The sequence below is a fragment of the Zingiber officinale genome, chromosome 4A (genome assembly GCF_018446385.1).
Source record: "Zingiber officinale cultivar Zhangliang chromosome 4A, Zo_v1.1, whole genome shotgun sequence".
Taxonomy (NCBI): Eukaryota; Viridiplantae; Streptophyta; class Magnoliopsida; order Zingiberales; family Zingiberaceae; genus Zingiber; species Zingiber officinale.
Window position 1 is genome coordinate 77,494,225 of NC_055992.1, and position 19,762 is coordinate 77,513,986.

At 39.3% G+C, this 19,762-nt stretch overlaps 1 protein-coding gene across 1 annotated transcript; it reads right to left on the reverse strand.

Moving 5' to 3' along the window:
- Positions 1-267: 267 nt before the first annotated feature.
- LOC121973380 (NAC domain-containing protein 105-like) lies at positions 268-17,454 on the reverse strand. The gene is made up of 4 exons (XM_042524839.1): positions 17,301-17,454; positions 15,468-15,633; positions 15,093-15,364; positions 268-955 (listed from the first exon to the last, which is right to left on the reverse strand). The coding sequence occupies exons 1-4, from the start codon at positions 17,301-17,303 to the stop codon at positions 377-379; spliced, it is 1,020 nt and encodes a 339-aa protein (XP_042380773.1). The 5' UTR covers positions 17,304-17,454; the 3' UTR covers positions 268-376.
- Positions 17,455-19,762: the final 2,308 nt, after the last annotated feature.

Sequence of the window (19,762 nt, forward strand, 5' to 3'; positions counted from 1 at the left end):
TCATTCAAGATATAAATCTTTATCTAACTTTTAATAAGTTGTTCAACCTTATCAAAACTTCTCTAGAACTTAAAAATGACTCCTTGCCTTTACAACTTATTCATTGCATAATGATTTTTTTGGAATTTTTTTTCATGCATTCAATTCTAGTTGAACACTTAAATTTGAAATTCACCTCCAAGATCAACTTCATACAAATAAATTTATCTTCAATAATCAAAGCAAAAAAGATCAACTTCATGTTCATCTACTTGAAAAGGTTGGCTATAAGAAGTCAAACAACACAAAGCTTATATATTATATATTGAAACAAATGATATGGTTCTCATAGAACACCTTAATATTTCCTTATCTTACATATCCAAATACATGAAATTCATTGCTCGAATATACAAATTTCTCCCTTTTCACTTGAGTTAATTAAAAATTGGTCCACTACCTCCTTCTCATTGTGTAGCAAAAGTAATGTCATCTCTGAGTTGCTCCCCAAGCTGAAATCCCCCATCACATCATGTTCTTCAATAATAATATCGTTGAACCTATTATTATTATTATCCTCGTGGCTCAATTGTGATGCAACGAACTTGTCAAGTGCCCTCCAATCTGTGACCTTATTTGCCAATTGGTCTTCTCTAGTGTTGTCCTTTGATTGTAGCTTGGAGCTAGGTTGGTGCAAGGGAGGGCTTTCAAGTTGGGGAAGTTGGACAAAGTCACTAGAGTGGAGGAGGTGAAGGTCGTCAAGGAGCTCACTTTCTTCTTGCTTACATTGTGGAGTCATGGGAGAGGGTTGCTTGTGCATAGGAGAGAAGAGGTTGGGATGATGGTTCAACATGGGGTTCATCCAGCCATGGTCATCATAGCAATAGTTGGAATTCCAAATGTTTGCAACATTGCTCCGTGCAGGGTAGGTTGTGGATCGTTTCTTGAATGCACGACACACCACCCAACCTTCTTCCTATAAACATGTAATGAAAAAGTTAATTAGGAGATTTAACAACAAAAGACACATTAAAAGAGTCTTTTATAAAGCCTCCCAATAACAATTATGATGAATATGATTTTAAGGTGTCCAATGTGTTGACATATTCTTAAATGCTCAATAACTTAGAACTCATGCCTAATTATAAAAAACAAATATTGGCATAATTTCTCAAAAATATTGTCATCTAAAATGAAATAATATACAAGGTGATTTCTTATAATCTAAATTCTTACTAAATATATTTTCTCAACAATATAAAGAAAATGCAAATGTTGCGCTTAGTAGATATTTCCAAAGATATAAAAAGATTAATATATCATGCCCTCATGAAAGTAATGTTGATAAGGTTTGTTAATTCATTTTGAATTAATTAGTTCATGAACAAAATTGATAGTTATTGTCAGATTCTTTTATTGGTTTCCATTTATTAATATATATAACTATATAATTTCTACCAGCCAACTTTGATGTCTATCAATCTTGTGGGTAGGGTATGCCTATAGTAGATCTCAAGTCCTTAAATATCTAATGACAAATTAGTTCTGTTAAATAATTCTAAACTTTTCTTGGTTCATATCATTATATTTGTACTTCTCAAAAAGTATTCTTCTTGATTAATATTTAATTTATTTATTTCATATGTTTACTTTTAATGGTTTATATAGATACATTTTGGTGTAGTTTATGATGGAATTCCTTACTATTAAATTAAATTAATTAAATATGGATCTAACTTCTTAATTATTATTTTTTTTTGTTTATGAGGATAAGACTCAATGCAAAGAGTTCAAGAACATTTATATTGAGATGTGGAAGTTATAGATCTAGAATTCAAACTACTGACTGGGAAGAGAAAGTATGAAAAATATGCATGATCATTTAGTTTTGGGGTTAGTTGTTATGAATCTTTAAATAATGAAGATGCGATATCAATGTAATTGATGCATATATTTGATAAATTTTTCTTTATGCAACAATCAAGTTATTTCTTGGATTTCATAGAGTAAAATCAATTTGAGTTGAAACAAGGAGTCCCTCGCTTTCCTTAATTTGAAGTCGTTGGGTTTGCAATGCAGAAAATGATCAAGACTCCATAATTATTAGCATTTCTAACTACCAATAAGAGCATGTCATTAAATCAAAAGTTAACACTTTTAAGATTATAACTCACATTGTGTCCAAGATTACATGAAACTCAAACACCTCTAACACCAAGGTCACCCCCTGAAATCACTCTCATTTGTTCAAGATACAATCTAACCTTCATAACCCACTCTTCCATGAGTGAGTGTTGCCATCAACTACGGTGTAGGTCACCTCCCCAACATATTAGGCGCTAACACAATTGAGACCACAATTGCAAGAGTGTTGAAAATATAAACCAGATTAATTGAGTCAAAATTATTTAATATTGTGTGATAAATATTAGAGGTCTTTTGGAGGATTCAAGACTGACTCTTTGGATGATGTATGTATGTTATTTATTATTGGTTCATGTATTTGTATAGATACATCTTGGGTATTCCTATAAATACCCTATGTATTTAACAATTCAAATATGGAAAAAGGATAATACAAATTAATTTCCTCTCGTCTTAAGTGTTATAGTTTTTATGCTCTCCATCTTCTAACAAAATGGTATCAGAGCTCACCATTTTGTGTTTAGAGACAATAGCTTGAAGGAAAAATGTCGAACATAACCCGATTTATCTTTTCATCTCTCACCAAGGAAAATTATGATAATTAGTGCATAAGAATGAAGGCTTTGCTTGGAGCATATGAAGCTTGCAATCCTGTGGAGAATGGCGTTGATGAAAATGAGGCATCCGTCCAGAAGAATGACCAAAAAGCGCTCACCCTCATCCATCAAAGTTTGGATGAAAAGATGTTCGAGAAAGTTGTTGCGGCAACTACTTCCAAGCAAGCATAGGAAATTCTTCAAGCTTCATTTAAAGGTGTTGATAAAGTGAAGAAGGTATGTCTTCAAACATTGAGAGGAGAGTTTGAATCTCTATGCATGATAGATTCCAAATCCATTTCGGATTATTTCTCAAGAGTATTGGCTATCACAAATCAATTGAAAAGATATGGAGATAATATGAAAGATGATTGAATTATTGGAAAAATGTTGAGATCTTTGGATCCAAGATTTAATTATATCGTGGTTGCTATCGAAGAGTCTAAAGATCTAGACACCATGGCCATTGATGAACTTTCCGGATCTTTACAAGCACATGAAGAAAGATTAATAAAACCGGTTCAAGTATCGGTTGAACAAACTTTGAAAGCAAAGCTATCATTGAAGGGCACAAACCAAGGCACATCCTAAAGAGGCCACGGACGTGGAGGATCTTGAGGACAGGGCCAAGGTCAAGGCCATGGTCATGGAAGAGGTGGACGAGGTGACAAAAACACTTCATATAATAATGAGACGAGTCAAAACTCCAATCAAAGAAGAAATCGTGGAAGAGGTAGAAGTTGTGGAGGTCATCAAATGATGTATGACAAATCTGAAGTTGAGTGCTTTACTTGTCATCGTCTTGGCTACTATTCTTGGGAATGTAGAAATAACATGGAGGAGACGAACAATTTTGCGGAGAGCAATGATGCAAAAGAATATTTGGGCCCTTCTTTGCTTTTAGCTTGCAAAACGTATCAAGATGAAATGAGAGTACATGGTATTTTGATTCCGCCTCAAGTAGCCACATTTGCGGAAGGAGAAATTTGTTCATGGAACTTAATGAATCAACTGATGGAGATATAACTTTTGGCGACTCTTCGAAAGTTCAAGTGAAAGGAAAATGTACGATTTTGATTCGTTCAAAAGATGAGAGTCATCAATTAATTTCTAATGTGTTCTATGTGTCAGCCATGAAGAGTAACATTATGAATGTGGGTCAATTATTAGAAAAAAATTATGATATTCACTTAAAAGATAAATACTTGACATTGAAAGATGAAAGTGGAAGATTACTTGCTAAGGTACCCATGACAAAGAACTGAATGTTTTTGATAAATATTCAAAGTGATGTTCCTATGTGTTTGAAATCTTGTTTCAAAGATTCATCTTGGCTATGACACATGAGATTTGGGTATTTGAACTTTCATGGGCTGAAAATGATGAGCAATGGAAGAATAGTGAAAGCATTGCCCTCCATAAACCATCCTAATAAATTTTGTGAAGGATGTCTTTTTGGAAAGCAAGCGAGAAAGAGTTTTCCCAAGGAGTCTTTAACGAGGGCTCAACATCCATTGGAGTTGATACACTTGGATGTGTGCGGACCAATCAAGCCATCATCACTTGGTAAGAATAATTACTTTGTGTTTTTCATTGATGACTATTCTCAGAAAACTTAGGCGTATTTTTTGAAGGTAAAATCGGAGGTGTTTGGAACATTCAAAAGGTTTAAATTAATGGTGAAGAAATATAGTGACTATTAAATCAAAGCTCTTTGATCTGATAGAGGTAGAGAATTCATATCTAATGAATTCAAGGTTTTTTATGAAAAAAATAGCATTCATCGTCCCATGGTGACTCTATACCACAACAAAATGGAGTGGTAAAGAGGAAGAACTGAATTATTTTCAACATGGTGAGGAGTATGTTAAAAAGCAAGAACATGCCGAATAAATATTGGGCCGAGGCTATCTCTTGTGCAGTATAGTTGATAAATCAGTGTCACACCAAAAGTGTTTCACACTTGAGGGTTTTTGGAAGCATTGCCTACACACATGTTCATGATGAGAAAAGAACGAAGCTTGATGACAAAAATGCAAAGTTTCTCTTCATCGGCTATGATCAAAGATCTAAAGGTTATAAGTTGTATAATCCAAGCAATGGGAAGATTGTCATAAGCAGAGACATGGAGTTTGATGAAGTAGGTGTTTGGGAGTGGACTACTACTAAGAAAGAGATGAGATATAGTTCTTTCCTTGATGATGATAAGGAGGAAGGCATGGCACCATCTAATACTCCACCACCAACACCACCACCACAAAATTCACAAATAAATGAAGTAAGCTCGAGTGAAGGGCCTCAAAGATTCAAAAGTTTGAATGACATTTATGATACCATTGAAGAGGTAAAGTTTAATGATTTTACTCAATTTTTTTTATTAGCAGAAGTCGAGCCTATAAGTTATGACAATGTCACTCATGATATGGAGAAATGCTATGAATGAAGAAATCAAGGCAATCAAAAGAATGATATATGGGAGCTAGTATCATTACTGAATGGCAAGAACACAATTTGTGTGAAGTGGATATCGAGATTGAAAAATACAAAGCAAGATTAGTTACCAAAGGGTACAGGTAAAAGGTTGAAATTGACTATGATGAAGTTTTGCACCATTGCCCGCCTTGAAACAATTTGGTTGATCATTTCTATTACAGTTCAAAACTATGATATGCCCATAGTATACTAGGGAGCTCATCGACCCAGTTTCCTCCAACATATTCTAAATTGGGTTTAAGCCATCTTATGATTTCTCTATTTGTTACCTTCGTCTAGCCGTTGCTCTGGGGATAAGCCATCGATGTAAAGGCTTAGGTGATACCATAGGTTGAGCACCATTCTTGAATTTTCCTATCTTGGAATTGTCTTTCATTGTTTGAGACTAATTTATATGGAATTCTGAACTTACAAATGATATATTGTTATAAGAATTTGATAACTATCTGTTCGGTTATCTTGACCACTAGCTTGGCCTCCACCCATTTCAAAAAATAATCCACTGCCACTATCAAAAATCTTCTTTAAGCAGATGCCAAGGGAAAATATCCTACTATATCCATACCCCACTGATCAAAGAGGTAGGAGATAATGGAAGTCTTCAGTAACTCCGTGGGGTGATGTGGAATATTTTGGTGCTTCTGACAAAATAAGCAAATCCTTACTAATCACACTACATCAACTTGTAAAGTAGGCCAAAAATATCCGGCCAGTAAAATTTTCTAAGCAGGGGATCAACCACCCGCATGACTTCTACATGAGCTCTAATGTACTTCCTATAAAATGTATGAATATCATCCAACCCAATACACTTGAGTAGTGGACATGAGAAAGTTTGTTTGTAAATATGGTCACTAATCATTGTAAACTGACTGGATCTTTCCTTAATCATGCGTGCATGTTCTCTATCTATTGGTAAAATGCCTTGCTGTAAAAATAAAATTATAGGCGGTATAAAATGCATTCTGAAAGCTTCTAGGTTGACAAGTACCTAGCCCAAAGTGCTTTTAGTGAGTATGATTGGATGAGAAAGGAAATAAGAAAGTAACCTCCGGACAGCTAAGACTAATCTATATGCTAACTTCTCGAGTGCAGTATAACGACACTCGACTCCTTTCATTAAAATGACTTAAAAAGTACATAGATTGCTGTTCATTTTCCTCTTGTCTCGCTAATATTGACCTGACTGCATGGTTATTAGTCTACAAATACACCCACAGAGTTTTTCCCACTATCGGCTTGGCAAGAATAGGCAGGGCGGACAAGTAATTCTTTAGTTCCTCAAAAGCTTTATCACAATCGGCATCCCATTGAAATTTGATCGCTCAATAGAGTATCTTAAAAAAAGACAGGATTTGATTGATTAGCTGTAAAATACCGAAAAATGGCGAATAATGATAAGAGAATTTTTTGAAATTTTTAGAAATTTTTCGGGAATTTTTCGGAGCTCGTATGGATGAGTTTACGAGGATAGAAATGGGGCCCGAGAAAGCCTATTTGGGCTATCCTATTTTAACGAGGAAATGTTGAATTTTCTTTTCTATTTTTCTTTTTCTTTTCTTCTTTTTCTCTCCCGTGCCATAACCGTTCCCCCTCTTTTCTTCTCCCCTCACTTGTGACGCACCCATTTCTCCTCCCGATTCCCTTCTGCGCCGATCACTTCTCTTCCTCTCGGCGCCGACCACCTATTTCTCTTCCCGAGCTCGATCACCTTCCCCACTTGCGGCGTTTCTTCTCCAGTGGGTACAAACCATCGACCAAAGAGAAGCCGAGACTATCTCCCTGCGTCAATTTCTCCTCTGCCCTAGCCGGTCTCCTCTCCTTTCCCGAGTACCAGCCATCGGCCCAGGGAAGCCCTCTACCCTAGTTGTCTCCACCACCACCCGACTCCCTCTCGCCACTGGCTATTGCCGCCGTCGATCGGCCGGCACAGCCTAGAACCGTCGGCACCTCCTAGCGCAGACAAGCCCTTACCGATCTCCCAGACTCTAGCCTCTGCCTATCTCATGGTAGATCGCCGGTTGTCACCGCTCCACTTTCTCCTCTGCCCGAGCATCACAGTTGACGATCCTCTGTTTTCCCTCTTCCCTAGCACCGGCAGCCGATCTCACTCGTTCCCTAGTTGAGATTTTGGAGGGCTGTGAGGAGGGATTCCAGCAGCAAGTTTCACCAGTGGTGAATCAATGAGGGAGCATCTAAGATTTGGATGAGTTTGTTTGGATATGGTTGCTTGATTTCTAGGTTTGATATCTATGAGACTAAGCTGTTGCTGAGGTGTGATATCCGATCATGGTTCAAAAAAAAAAAAATTCAGGTGAGCTTATTTCTGTGATCTCTCTTTGAATTCCTATTGAGGATGATATGTTCATTACATATTTCCATTTGGGTTATTAGTTTACTTCTATATTAATTCAATTGGAGTATGTGATAGAATGATGAGATTTGATTTAGTGATTAATTTGAGAAAGTTAAGGAATTGTTCGATGGATTAAGGATGGATTAATTATCTAATTTGATTTGGATTGTTAGGTGGAATTAAATGAGAATACCTAACCAAATTAGGATTGAGTTTTGAGTTTAGCTAGTCGTTGCTTATAAGATTAGCTAAACTGTACATTAAATGATATACAGGACTTTAACGCGAGACGAGCATCTCGACGTCGGATTTGGATCGGATTGGACCTTCTATTGGAGGCGGGTACCTCTTGACTTATCTTTTATGATATTGTCATATGGATATGCATAGTATTTTATAGCTACGTGCAATAATCATGATTGTCTTTGGTATGTCAGTTTGATATCCATAGCATGTTCTATTTTGTTGCTTGATAGGTATCCATGTTTATACCTCGTGATTATTGCCATGAGTACCTTAATTCCTAGAGTAAGTGACATACCATACTCTACTGAGGTTAGGACTGGGTTCTAGATTTTATTTCTGGCATGCGTATCTAGATTATCTGATACCTAGGTTTTTATACCGTACCTGGCTTGTGTACTTATATTTGTATATCATATCTGATTGGTGTACCTCGACCCTTCTTCTTTGGTCTGTGCATATTGTTGGTACATATGTTATGGAGGGGGATAGGTTCAGAATCTAGGTTGTTATACCATAGAGGACCTGTATACCCTAAATCCATGGATTTGACCTACTGATACTGTGGTACCCATATTATATATATATATATGGATATGGTTATGCTGATCAGTTTATGACTATGCTTAGTGTCATGCATCATGATTGCATGCTGCGCGATTGACGGCTCCACTATGGTTGAGCACATCGCCAGTTACATGTATTGCACACACCCCCACTCATGGTTTAGTGGTATATCAGGCAGGTGTGTGGCGGTTCTGCTGTTTGGCTCCGTTGGTCATATGACTCAGCGTGGTAGCCGGCAGACAGTTCCGCTCTGTTTGGCTCCGCTGGCATTTAGTGTAGCAGCGTAGTAGCCGGCAGACGGTGGACTCTGTTTGGCTCCGTTGGTCAGGTGACTCAGCGTGATAGCCGGCAGAGATACCTCCCCATCATCGTGTACCGGGAGATGAGAGCATTGAGCTCCCCCATTTATGATTTGGGGTCAGACGACAGCATCCCGTCCACTCGGTCACTCATCAGGAGTAGTGACGACAGAGTGCACGGTTGTCACAGCCCTACCCATTCGGTCTCACCATTTGTGTGTGAGATGACTGACTGGCGTCAGGGGTGACCAGGACGCATCATTAGCATCATATGCATTGATACATTTATATTTTTATGATTGTGTTTGTTGCATTTGGTTGCTGCATTTTGGTTGGATACATACTTTTGACCTGCATACAGGATTATTGACACTTTCGGTTTGACGACCCTTTTGTCTGGATAGGAGTTCCTGGTGAGTACAGCTTCCTCAGTTACCTTTCAGTTTTGCGTATTCCCTATATATGATTAGGAAGCTGTATTCCATGTTTGTTGCTGTTAGATATATCTTACTACTCATGTCCATTGGTATTCGCTGAGTTGTTGAACTCACCCCCGTTGATACTATCTTTTTCAGGTACCAGGTTGGTTTTGGTGTCGCTTGGAATATCCTGTCTGCTGGTCCCCACGTCACATCAGAAGACTTATCGGTTTTCACTTATCTTTTGTTGTTTATGTATCAGTTTGTTTATCTCTGTACTCCGGTTTTATTTTTGGAGTGTTGATGTTGTTATGTAGTATTTTGTATTGGTTGTTGGTTGTGTAAGCCTATCCGGTAGCAGTTTCGTGTTTGGTTTGTATATAGTTTCTGTCGTTTTCCGTTGTGTTTTGATTTTGGTACAGCCGAGTGGGCTGCTTTACTTATAACTGCGTGGTTGTGTTGTTATTGTATCAGCCGAGTAGGCTGTATCATATAACTGCGTGGTTGTGTGTATATTCCAGCCGCCTGTGGCTGATGTATATTGTGTATGTAGAAAGTTTCAGATTGTCCGCCGTACAGGGGAGGTGCTGTCGAAATTTCTTCGGACAGGGACTCCTCCGGGGCGTGACATTAGCTGGGAGATAAAGCGAGAAAGGACAGTGATTTGATCGGTCAGTTTTTGCACCTCCTTCAAATTGCATGGAGGAGTCATGTCTTGAAGCGCTCGCACCTTGCTTGGATTAGCCCCTATTCCCTGCTTAGTCACAATGTATCCTAGAAATTTCCCGCTCTTGGCCCCAAACAAGCACTTACTAGGATTAACCTTTAGTCTGTACTACCTTAAAGTGTGGCAGATTGCCTCCACGTTAATACACATATCAGTCACCCAGGAGGACTTGATAAAGATGTCATCCACATACACCTTCATATTTTACCTGATCTGCTTTCGGAACATCTTGTTTATGAGCCATTAGTGGGTAGCTCTTACATTCTTCGGACCGAACAACATAACGTTATAACAATAAGTACCCTCGGTAGTTATGAAACTGACTTCTCTTAATCGTCCTTGGAGAGCGAAACTTGATGATATATTTGATACACGTCTAGCATACAAATAAATTCACATCTGGTGGTGGAGTCAACTACTTGGTCGATGCGAGACAATAGATAATAATCTTTCGGATATGCCTTGTTAAGATCTCTGAAATCGATACAAACTCTTCACTTATTCCTTGGCTTAGACACTAGGACAACATTAGTCAACCAACTTAGGAATTGGACTTCGCAAATGTAGTCCGCCTCTAGTAATTTGCCCACCTCCTTTTTGATGATCTTGTTCTGATTGACCCAAAATCCTACTTCCTTTGCTTGACTGGCCAAGCATCCGGGTAGAGATGCATCACATGCTCCATGACCGTTGGTGACACCCCAGTCACTTCTTCAAGTGTCCAGATAAAAACATCATTGTTACGTGTAAGACACGTAACAAGCTCCTTCTTAAGTTCTTAAGGTAGACCAACCGCCAATTGTGCAACAGCTTCCGGTTAGCTTGGTCAAATCTGGACTTCCTCTTTTTCTTCATAGACCAGGGTGGGTGGTGCCTCCTAAATGATGTTAACCTCCATCCACTACATCTTTCGTGCGGAGCTAGCCTCAGTTTTTATTACATCAACATAGCACTTGCGTGCCGCTAGTTGGTCTCCTTTGACTTTCCTAACTTGATCATCTTCGGGGAACTTTATCTTCTGATAGAAAGTAGAAACTACTGCCCGGAACTCATTCAAGGTTGGTCGACCCAAACTGACATTATAGGCCGAGGACATGTCCACCATTATGAAGATCGATCTGCGCATCCTCACGAGGGGCTCCTCCCCAAGGATATGGCCAACTTTATTTGACCGAGCGACTGGACCTCATTTCCTATGAATCCATAAAAGGCAGTCGTCATGGGTTGAAGGTCGCTTGAGTCTATCTGTAACTGCTCAAACACTTGCTTGAAGATGATGATGACTGAACTTCCTAAGTCAACAAAAGTATGAGAAATATTATAATTAGCTATAACATCCTTAATTAGTAAAACATCATCATGGAGTTTTTCCACCCCCTCAAATCTTTGGGTCTGAAGTTGATTTTGGGCCCGACTGCATATTCTATATTATAGCCAACCGCGTGAATCTCCAAACTCCGAGCATGTGACTTTCTTGTTCGGTTGGAGTCTCCATTGGTAGGCCCCTTGGCTATTATGTTGATGGTGCCCCGAGCGGCATTGTTGTGGTTCTCCTCTTGATAGTTTGGTAACTCTGGTTGGTTTCGGGCTAAAGTTGGTGTCCGATCTGCACATGGCGACGGTGTCCTCTGGCTTCACTCGATCTCTCATTGATTTCTTCTAAGCGAGCCATTTAGTTGTCAATAAGGGCAGCGGTCAGATGATGGAGTGAGCCAGTAAAATCTCCAATTACCCCTGGAAATTGGCCAAAATATAGCAGTCTTGTGTGTCATGAGTAGTCAACCGGTGGAGGGTGCACTATCGTCGCAAAGCTCCTGGGGTATCTCTCTTGCTCGACCTCCACATGTTGTACGACCTAGGGCCGTAGTTTTTGATGATGAGACTGAGGACCTACTCGAGACCCCCTAGGTGGAGGAGAGGGCAAGACTCGGGGCTTGGGTGCCAGAGTTGTAGCTAGTGCAGTGACTTCCTTCCTCCAAGCGGCCTATTTTTTTCCATATTAAAAAATTTGGTCGCTCGGTCCAACAGATGATCTAAAATTCTTCTAGGTGGTCTCCTAACCAAGGAGACAAAAAAAGTCATTATTACTAAGCCCTTAAGAAAAGGCACTCCCCAAGATCTCGATGGTGGCTGAAGGGACATCTATAGTCACTTAATTGAATTTTTTAATGTAGGTCCTCAGTAATTCCTTGGGCCCCTGTTTGAGTGAGAAAAAACTAAGGGGAGTCTTTTAATAGTGTCGGTTGCTGGCAAAGTGATGGAGAAAAATCTTGTGGAAATCCTTAAAACAGCGAATGAATTCAATAGGTAGTCACTTAAACTACCTCTGCGCCAAACCACCGAATGTAGTGAGGAATACCCGACATTTTATCTCATCAATAAATTGATGAAGGAAAGCAGCGTGCTCAAATTTAAGGAGATGATCCTCAGGGTCAGTTGACTCTGAATATTCCCTTATCACCAAAATTTGATAATGCTTTGGTAGTTTGTCTTCTAACACCTTCTGAAAGAATAGGGTGCTAATTTCTTCAGGGAGCTGCACCTTGCTGGAGGTTTTTCCTTACTCTCTTCTTGGACATGTGCTTCTCCTGAGGATTCCTGGTGCAATCTTTCTTGGCCCAAGTGCTCAGATGGCGTGAGAAAAAGTGCTAGATAACGTGGAGCCAGTGAGGGAGATGCTTGCGGAAAATGAACCAGGCCTTCCTCCGAACTCCTTTTTCCCACTGGTGGGGTCTTGTTGATGCAATGAGATTGGGTGGTAGCAGGGTGCTGCCGGTAGCCACTTATTGCTATTGTTGTTGTTGTAATAATTTTTGAACTCAGGTATTGATGAGCAGATACAAATATTCTTGTGTCAGGATAACGGTAGTGAGTTTTCCAGCTTCCTCCATTTTTTATTCTTAGATTCAGGCGAAGTTTCCACATATGGCGCCAAATTTGGTCCTGTCTAAAAACTACAGAGATGACGCGCTGGGCACGGTGGATTGAGGGTTGACTGGTAAAAGACCTTTTTCTCCACAAAAAAGCTTTATGCTCCTCTTGCGTACATGGAGATGAGCCAACAAAACATCAGCGCTTAGAAACCAGGGAAGTTCCTAACGAAGGCCCTCCGACGCTCAAGTCAGTACAAATCTGGATGGGTGGATGAAGAACAGTAAGAAAGTGCACACGAGAGTAAAATTGATGATGTTCAAAGATCGTACCTTTGCCACAGAGAGGACTCCCCTTTTATTTACCACCTCACATAATCTCTGTAATCATGAGATGATAGAGTGTGTCTGAGTTTGTTAGGTAAAGAAAAGTGTACAACTCAGGCAGTGTGCAATAATCCTCCGAGGAATCTTCCTTTTACCCACATATATACTTTTTTTGTCGTTTATAACTTTTATTGCTGTTGAGGCTGATGAAGGAATATGCTATTATAAATGGTTAGCTGACAGGGGACAAAAGAGTCCTTGAAGAAGGTTTCAGGAGAATATTCTCTAACATATTATTTGTTATTCTAATAGGCTGTTAGGATGTTATCTGCTGAGTATATCTCGGCCAGTTATTAAACCGACCACCTTGTTAGGCCAAATTGCTTTTATATCTGTCTCGGCCTTAAGTCGTTTGGTTATATTCTACCTAGTTTTAAGTCATTCGTTCGGAGAATAATATAATGCTTGTACACATTGAGTGTCTGTTTGAGAAACAATATAATAACTTGTGTGTGCTAGAGATCCATTTGATCCGTAATATGAAGCTAAACACCTTAACTCCCTTTGGCCCGATCGGTATTTTGTTCGAACGGGCATACAACTAGCATCTGGAGAAATGTTGTGTTCCGAGAGGTTCGGTCAACATCCCAAGCCAAAGTGTCTTAGGCCTGGTCGATCCTTTGTCCGACCTGGAGTATAGTAACTTGCAGGTAAAATCACTTGGCCATTCGACCAGATTCATAAAGCTATCCCGCTTATACATAGAAGAGATGGGCATTAAGTCATATGAACTCGATCAATTCTACTTTTGAGCAGATACCCATAAAATTAACTGGTGATCAGATCGACTAGGTGTATATAGAAAGGCTCCTACATAAGAATGAGTTCGACCCTCCCTTTGACAGAGGGTCGGCTATTCTAGCCAACCTATAAGGGTGACCGTCCTTAAACTCGATCGGCTATTGAGTGACCAGGTGCGTTATTTCTTTAGTTCAAAGGTGAAGCATTGAAACTCTTATGTTCGACCAACTTAAGGGTCGGTCGACCTTTTTTCGCACGGCTTAGAATTCGACCAGACCCATCTGACGAATCTTAGCATCGGGCAGCCAATCAGAGCCAGATGAGAAGATGCTCTCCTCCGTTGACTTTAACTGCCATGTCACCTTGATTTTGACCGTCACGTCATCTTTCGGGTCCACTCATTATAACCCGTTTCAATGATGATCACAAAATTTGGGGCTACATTATATGTGTAAAATATATACGCGACAACTAACTAGATTTCATCGAAAAATTGTTGTCTAGAAGGGGATAGGAGTAGGAACTTACAATGACTATTTGGTGTAGATACATAACTTAGGAGGTGGATAGCAAATGGTAATGAATGAGATCCAAGGTAACAAATATTTGATCTTCATTGAAACTAAGAACTATATAGTCAAGCATGGAGATATGTTTTCATAAATTTGAAAGAAAAATAAATTTTACTATACCCTTTTGATAAGCAATAATTTAGTAGCAAAACTGTAAGAGTAATTTAGAAATAAAAAAGGTTACTATGGTATATATATTATCTACTTAAAAGGCCATACAAATGTGAGAGATTATACAAAATAAAATAGAAGTACCTATAAGTGAAACTGAGAGTACAGTCGTTTATAACTTTTTCTTTAAAAAAAGTATAAATGTATTCAAAGACCATTGAAGTGTTTTTGTTCAGTATATATTATAAAAATATCAAAATGTTTAGCTTAGAAAGGAAAGCGCTTTGGACATAAATGTGTATAGTGAACAAAAGAACAAAAAGTGGAATGAGTTTACAAGGTGAATTAGTGGAAGCTAAAGAACAAAAAGTATCATTATTGCACCCATTATAATTAAGGATGCCTGTGCATGCTCATAATTAAAGTTATTTGTCTTTCTAAAAGCTAAAAGTTGTGTACATCATGCATCAGTTTGTAATATATTTAAATAATCTTCTGAAGCTCCATGCAATATTAAGATAATACTGAAAATTTAAAGTATTACTGAAGAGAAAAAAGAGAGAAGGTGAGATAGCATTTGAGCTTGCCTGAGGTGGTCCGTTCTCTTCGGACTCCAGTCTGTACTCGTGCATTATCCAGTCAGTCTTCTGCCCGTTTGGTGCTCTCCCTTTGTAGAACACCAGCGTCTTCCTCATCCCGATCACTTTGCTCTTGTCATGGACCGCCTTGTCTCGCCCTGTCGCCTTCCAGAATCCGGCCATGGTTGCCCGGTTGGTCCTCGTCCCCGTGGGGTACTTCTTGTCCTTGTGGCTGAAGAAGTACCACTCACTCTGCTCTTCGTACCCGATCCGGCATTGTTCTTAGCACAAACACATTGCGGGCATGCGATTGGTTAATCGTCTGCGTGTTAGACGAAATGTCTACCTGAAAGAGTACTGCTATATATACGCTTTTTCACGTACCTTGGAGATCCCATGGCTCAATTCTGTAAAGATCGATGTCTCTGATGACATCCAGGTCTATCTTCTGCGAGGCCACCTTCTTCTTGAGGTAATACCCAACGAGCTCCTCGTCGGTGGGATGGAACCTAAAGCCAGGAGGAACGCAGCACTCCATGGCTTCCCTTGCCTGCACCAGGGCAAGAGCTCTTCCTTATATATAAGTGATGCATACTTCATAGGAAGAGAGAAAGAGAGAGAGGAAGGAAATGATTTTAAAATACTTGGCATGGCTCTGGTTTTGTACTGTCCTTTATGAAATCAAGGGAAAATGGCCATGTGTTGGAAGCCGGGACAGGGCAGTCCCTGCCATGATGCTGTCCCTGGAATGTGAATGGTGGCAATCATTCGGCTACAACATGTGCTCTATTAGTCCTCAATAATCATGGTTCAGACTTAATGTAAGGGAGCAAAGCCAAGTGGTTATGGTTTTTCATTTGTTTTCTTCTCCTTTCCTTTGCCTTGAGCAATCATGGCAGCTTCAGCTACTGCATTAATTACCATCTACTTGAACATTGGAGTGTAATTATTGGCTAAGATGTGTGGTTTGGTGATGATAAGCTTAATTAACGGAGGATCCAGCCGGGGAGTGCATGTTCAATTGGCATGAGCATGCATGACGTTTGGTAAAGGACACGGCATGCGCTTCTTCTGTGAGGGGGAATGCCATCTAAAGGTAACAAAGGAAGCTTTCTTAGAGTCAGGCCTGTCACGGAGAGGCTTAAAAGGAGGAAACTGAGCTCTTTGCACACTGACTCATTTGTCTCCTTGTCTTGGGATTGCATGTCAGTACACATCCCTCTCCCTCTCCCTCTCCCTCTCCCTGTACAGTACAGTACATTTTGTCTTACTAATTAGCTAAGTCGTCTTCCCTACTTTAGCTTGGATTCAACAAGGTGGAGGGATCCAGAACAAGGTTCGACCTCTTCATGGCAATGTATAATAGGTTCGACCTTTTGGCTTGCTAATTAGTCTTGTAGATCTTGATGGGAAAGAGAAGTTTTATGTCAAGCGAGTTAAGATGTGTAAAAGGATAGTAAAAAAGTAGAATAAAAAAGGGAAAGTGAGCATATATACTTATGATTAAGTTTTGAATAGAAGGGGGAAAAAACACTCTTGAAAGCCTGTATAATTTCTCCTAGATTCAGAAACAATTGCTTCTTGGTTTCTCTGTCTCGTATGGATACGAGTGTAAAGGTAATTATGATCAAATATCTCTAAAATATTTCCCTTTTATACTTTTGCGTTGTAATTTATCAAAAATGATTCCTATATATACTTCATTCATAATTTACTTGCTGTTTCATCAATTGTGCAGAAAATATTAACTGCTGTTTCTGATAATTCATGGCTTCAATCTTCTGTCTCCAGACTAGCTAAAAGATCATTACCTTGGAAAGAATCAGCAAAGGTAGATCATATATCCAGAATATTGAATAATCATCACAAAAAAGATGCATGTACCAGCTTCAGGATCTGAGATCTCATATGATAACTATAAGAAGCCTACAATCTTCATTCTTAAACCAAGTGATCAATAAAACTCCAAGATCTGTATAATTTGCAGTTTCCTTATGAGAAACTAATTAATAGTTATGTACATAGACAGAACCCTAAAATTAACCAGTTCTCTCTTGCTTCTGTTCAATTATAGTGGATAAAGGGCAAAAAGAAAAACAAGTAGATTCTGATCAAGAGATCGATTCATTAATGTGAGAAAGGGGACGTATCGGTTACCCCCATGCATCATATATATTCGTATTAAATATATGCTACACTTGATAAAATTAAACTAACCATATGATATGGGGGAAAAGTTGTATGAAGGTAGCAGCTAGCGTCGTCGTCAACAATTCCGAATTGAGTAGCAGGCCAGAGCAGCTAGCTGGGTGGCGTTCTAAGGAAGGAGAGAAGGTGGCCTGAGGGGATATATAAATTAAGTTTTAAAAGGAGATGAGCCTGAGAGGAGGCAGACCCACCCCCTCTGCCTCTGCCTCTGGTTTCGATTGCGCGTGGGTTGATGGAATGAAGGTCGTTTGACGTCACACACCCACTCTCCCTTTGCTTTCCACCTTTTTCCTATCTATCTTATCACAAAAGACTCTTCATTGGCTTCGGCTTCGGCTTCGGCTTCGGCTTAGGCTTTTGCCTTTGGCTCGTAGAGCAGTGCAGATTAGACTGCGAGGGTGCATGGTGCGTTGTGGGGCGGGGGGTGGAAGGGAACCGTACAGCGGGGATGAGGGGAGGAATGAGAGCATGGCAGATTTAACTTGTTGTCAAGCGTATTGTGATATATCGATCGATCTCGATCGATCGGCAATGAGGAATTGGTCTGCGTGCAGTGCAGTGCAGTGTAGTTCAGTGGCAATTTTGTTGGCTTTTCTCATGCCATGATTTGCTGCTGGGTGGAGTGGAAGGCCAAATGAATGCTTGGTTGGGCCATTTAGAGATCATAATTGAGGATTTGGAGGGCAAAAGAGAGCTTGCCAGTGACGCGCACTGCGGATTAATGAGATAGATAGATAGATAGATAGATAGATGGTTATAATTATTACTCAAATCTCACTTGATTCAGTTTCATGAGTAATTCAATTTGAGTTAGATTTGATTTTAGTCAATTGGTTATGATCATCTCCAAATACTCATTTTGGCACGTGCGACTACTCCTACCTAATAACAAGAAAATTTACGTGCACAAAACCATTAAAAAGTTGAACAAACAACTCCACAAAACAATACAAAAGAAACACCCATTGAAAATTTATTCCAATCTCCATGAGGATTATCCGGTTCACTACCTAAATATTTGGTAATTTAACATATGCATTATGAAAAATCATTATATAATGTTCTGAAAGTAGCTGTAAAAACATGCAAAGCCCATTTGTATTCTCTTTCTAGTTAATTTTAGAACTCAAAATTCACCGGTTATCTTAATTTGTTGTAACATCATCAATTAGGTAACCTTGGATGGTTCCTAGGAAAGGAGAGAGGTTGAGAGGATTACTCAACTCTAGGGTTTGGTCGACAATCAAGTATGCATGGGAATACAAAATTGGCACTAATTTGAAACATACCAATGCAAAATTCTTCAAGTAAAGTTGACAAGACCCCAAAAAAACTCCTATAAGGATGTTTTTTTTCACCAAGTTGAATTTTGGTTCGAGTTTAATAGGAATATAAAATTATGTATTTTCATTGATAAGTATCATAATTAGCTAGTGTATTTTGTTTTGAGTTACAAGAAATGAACTAATTAGGCCTATATAATTATCCAACCCAAAGAGCACATCATGAAGAGCAAATAGGCTTGATTTGGCCCAATGAGTACCCCCAAGAGGGGAGAACCCTTCTCCATAGAAAGGAACAGAGCTCCCAACCCTAGATTAGAATATAAGATGCGTGAAAAATGGGAGAAACCCCCTTTTATAGACAAGGGCATGATCCTTGCCCAGCCAATGTCACAGTCTTGCCTCCTTAGCATGGTCAAGGCGTGTGTCGCTCTTGGATGGCGAGGCAAGGTCGTGCCTAAAGGCACGACCAAGGCATGTGTCGCCCTTGGATGGGGAGGCAAGATAGTGCATAAAGGCACAACCCCTCCTTTGTTCAGCTCTCGAAATATGACACGGTCGTCTCATTTGGAACCGCTTGGCCATATGCTCCTCTGGTGATGGGGCATGGTCTGACCATGATTTGGCTCTGGAGAGGGCACGATCATGTGGTTTCATACGGCCATACCCTGGATGCTTACTGGTAGGAGGCACGACGACCTACCCTTGGGTTGACATAGAGTCGTGCCTCTAGGGCATGAATAGGTTACTTATTTTCTCTATATTTACTCCAATGTGCCTCTTTACTTCATTTCACTTCAATTTACATCCTATTAATCAAAATAAGTAAAGAGTAGATCTGTAAATAAAAGGAATGGAAGAAAGATATTATAATGAAATAGGATGAAATAAATATAAATTATACTCATGAAATACAAGTAGATATGCGTCAAATAATGCTTAGAAATATATATAACCTATGCACATTAACTTCATAGGTGAACAATGAAGAATATAATACTAGAGCAAGTTTGGAGGAGTTGGTGCATTCAATATACTAAGGGTTGAGGTGAGATGAACTCAATGCAACATAAAACATTGACAAGATCAAAGACTTGAAGGTAAGAGAGTCGTGAGAGATTATGAGTGAAATGTTATCATGTTTATTTGACTATTTTATTTCAAGAGAAGAAATACTTGTAAGATATT

What these genes read in the sequence shown, in the direction of transcription:
- LOC121973380 (XM_042524839.1), bottom strand. An exon ending in TGAGCCATGGGATCTCCAAG is followed by an intron (nt 15,365 to 15,467) that starts GTACGTGAAAAA and finishes GTTTGTGCTAAG; the next exon opens with AACAATGCCGGATCGGGTAC. An exon ending in AAGAGAACGGACCACCTCAG is followed by an intron (nt 956 to 15,092) that starts GCAAGCTCAAAT and finishes ACATGTTTATAG; the next exon opens with GAAGAAGGTTGGGTGGTGTG.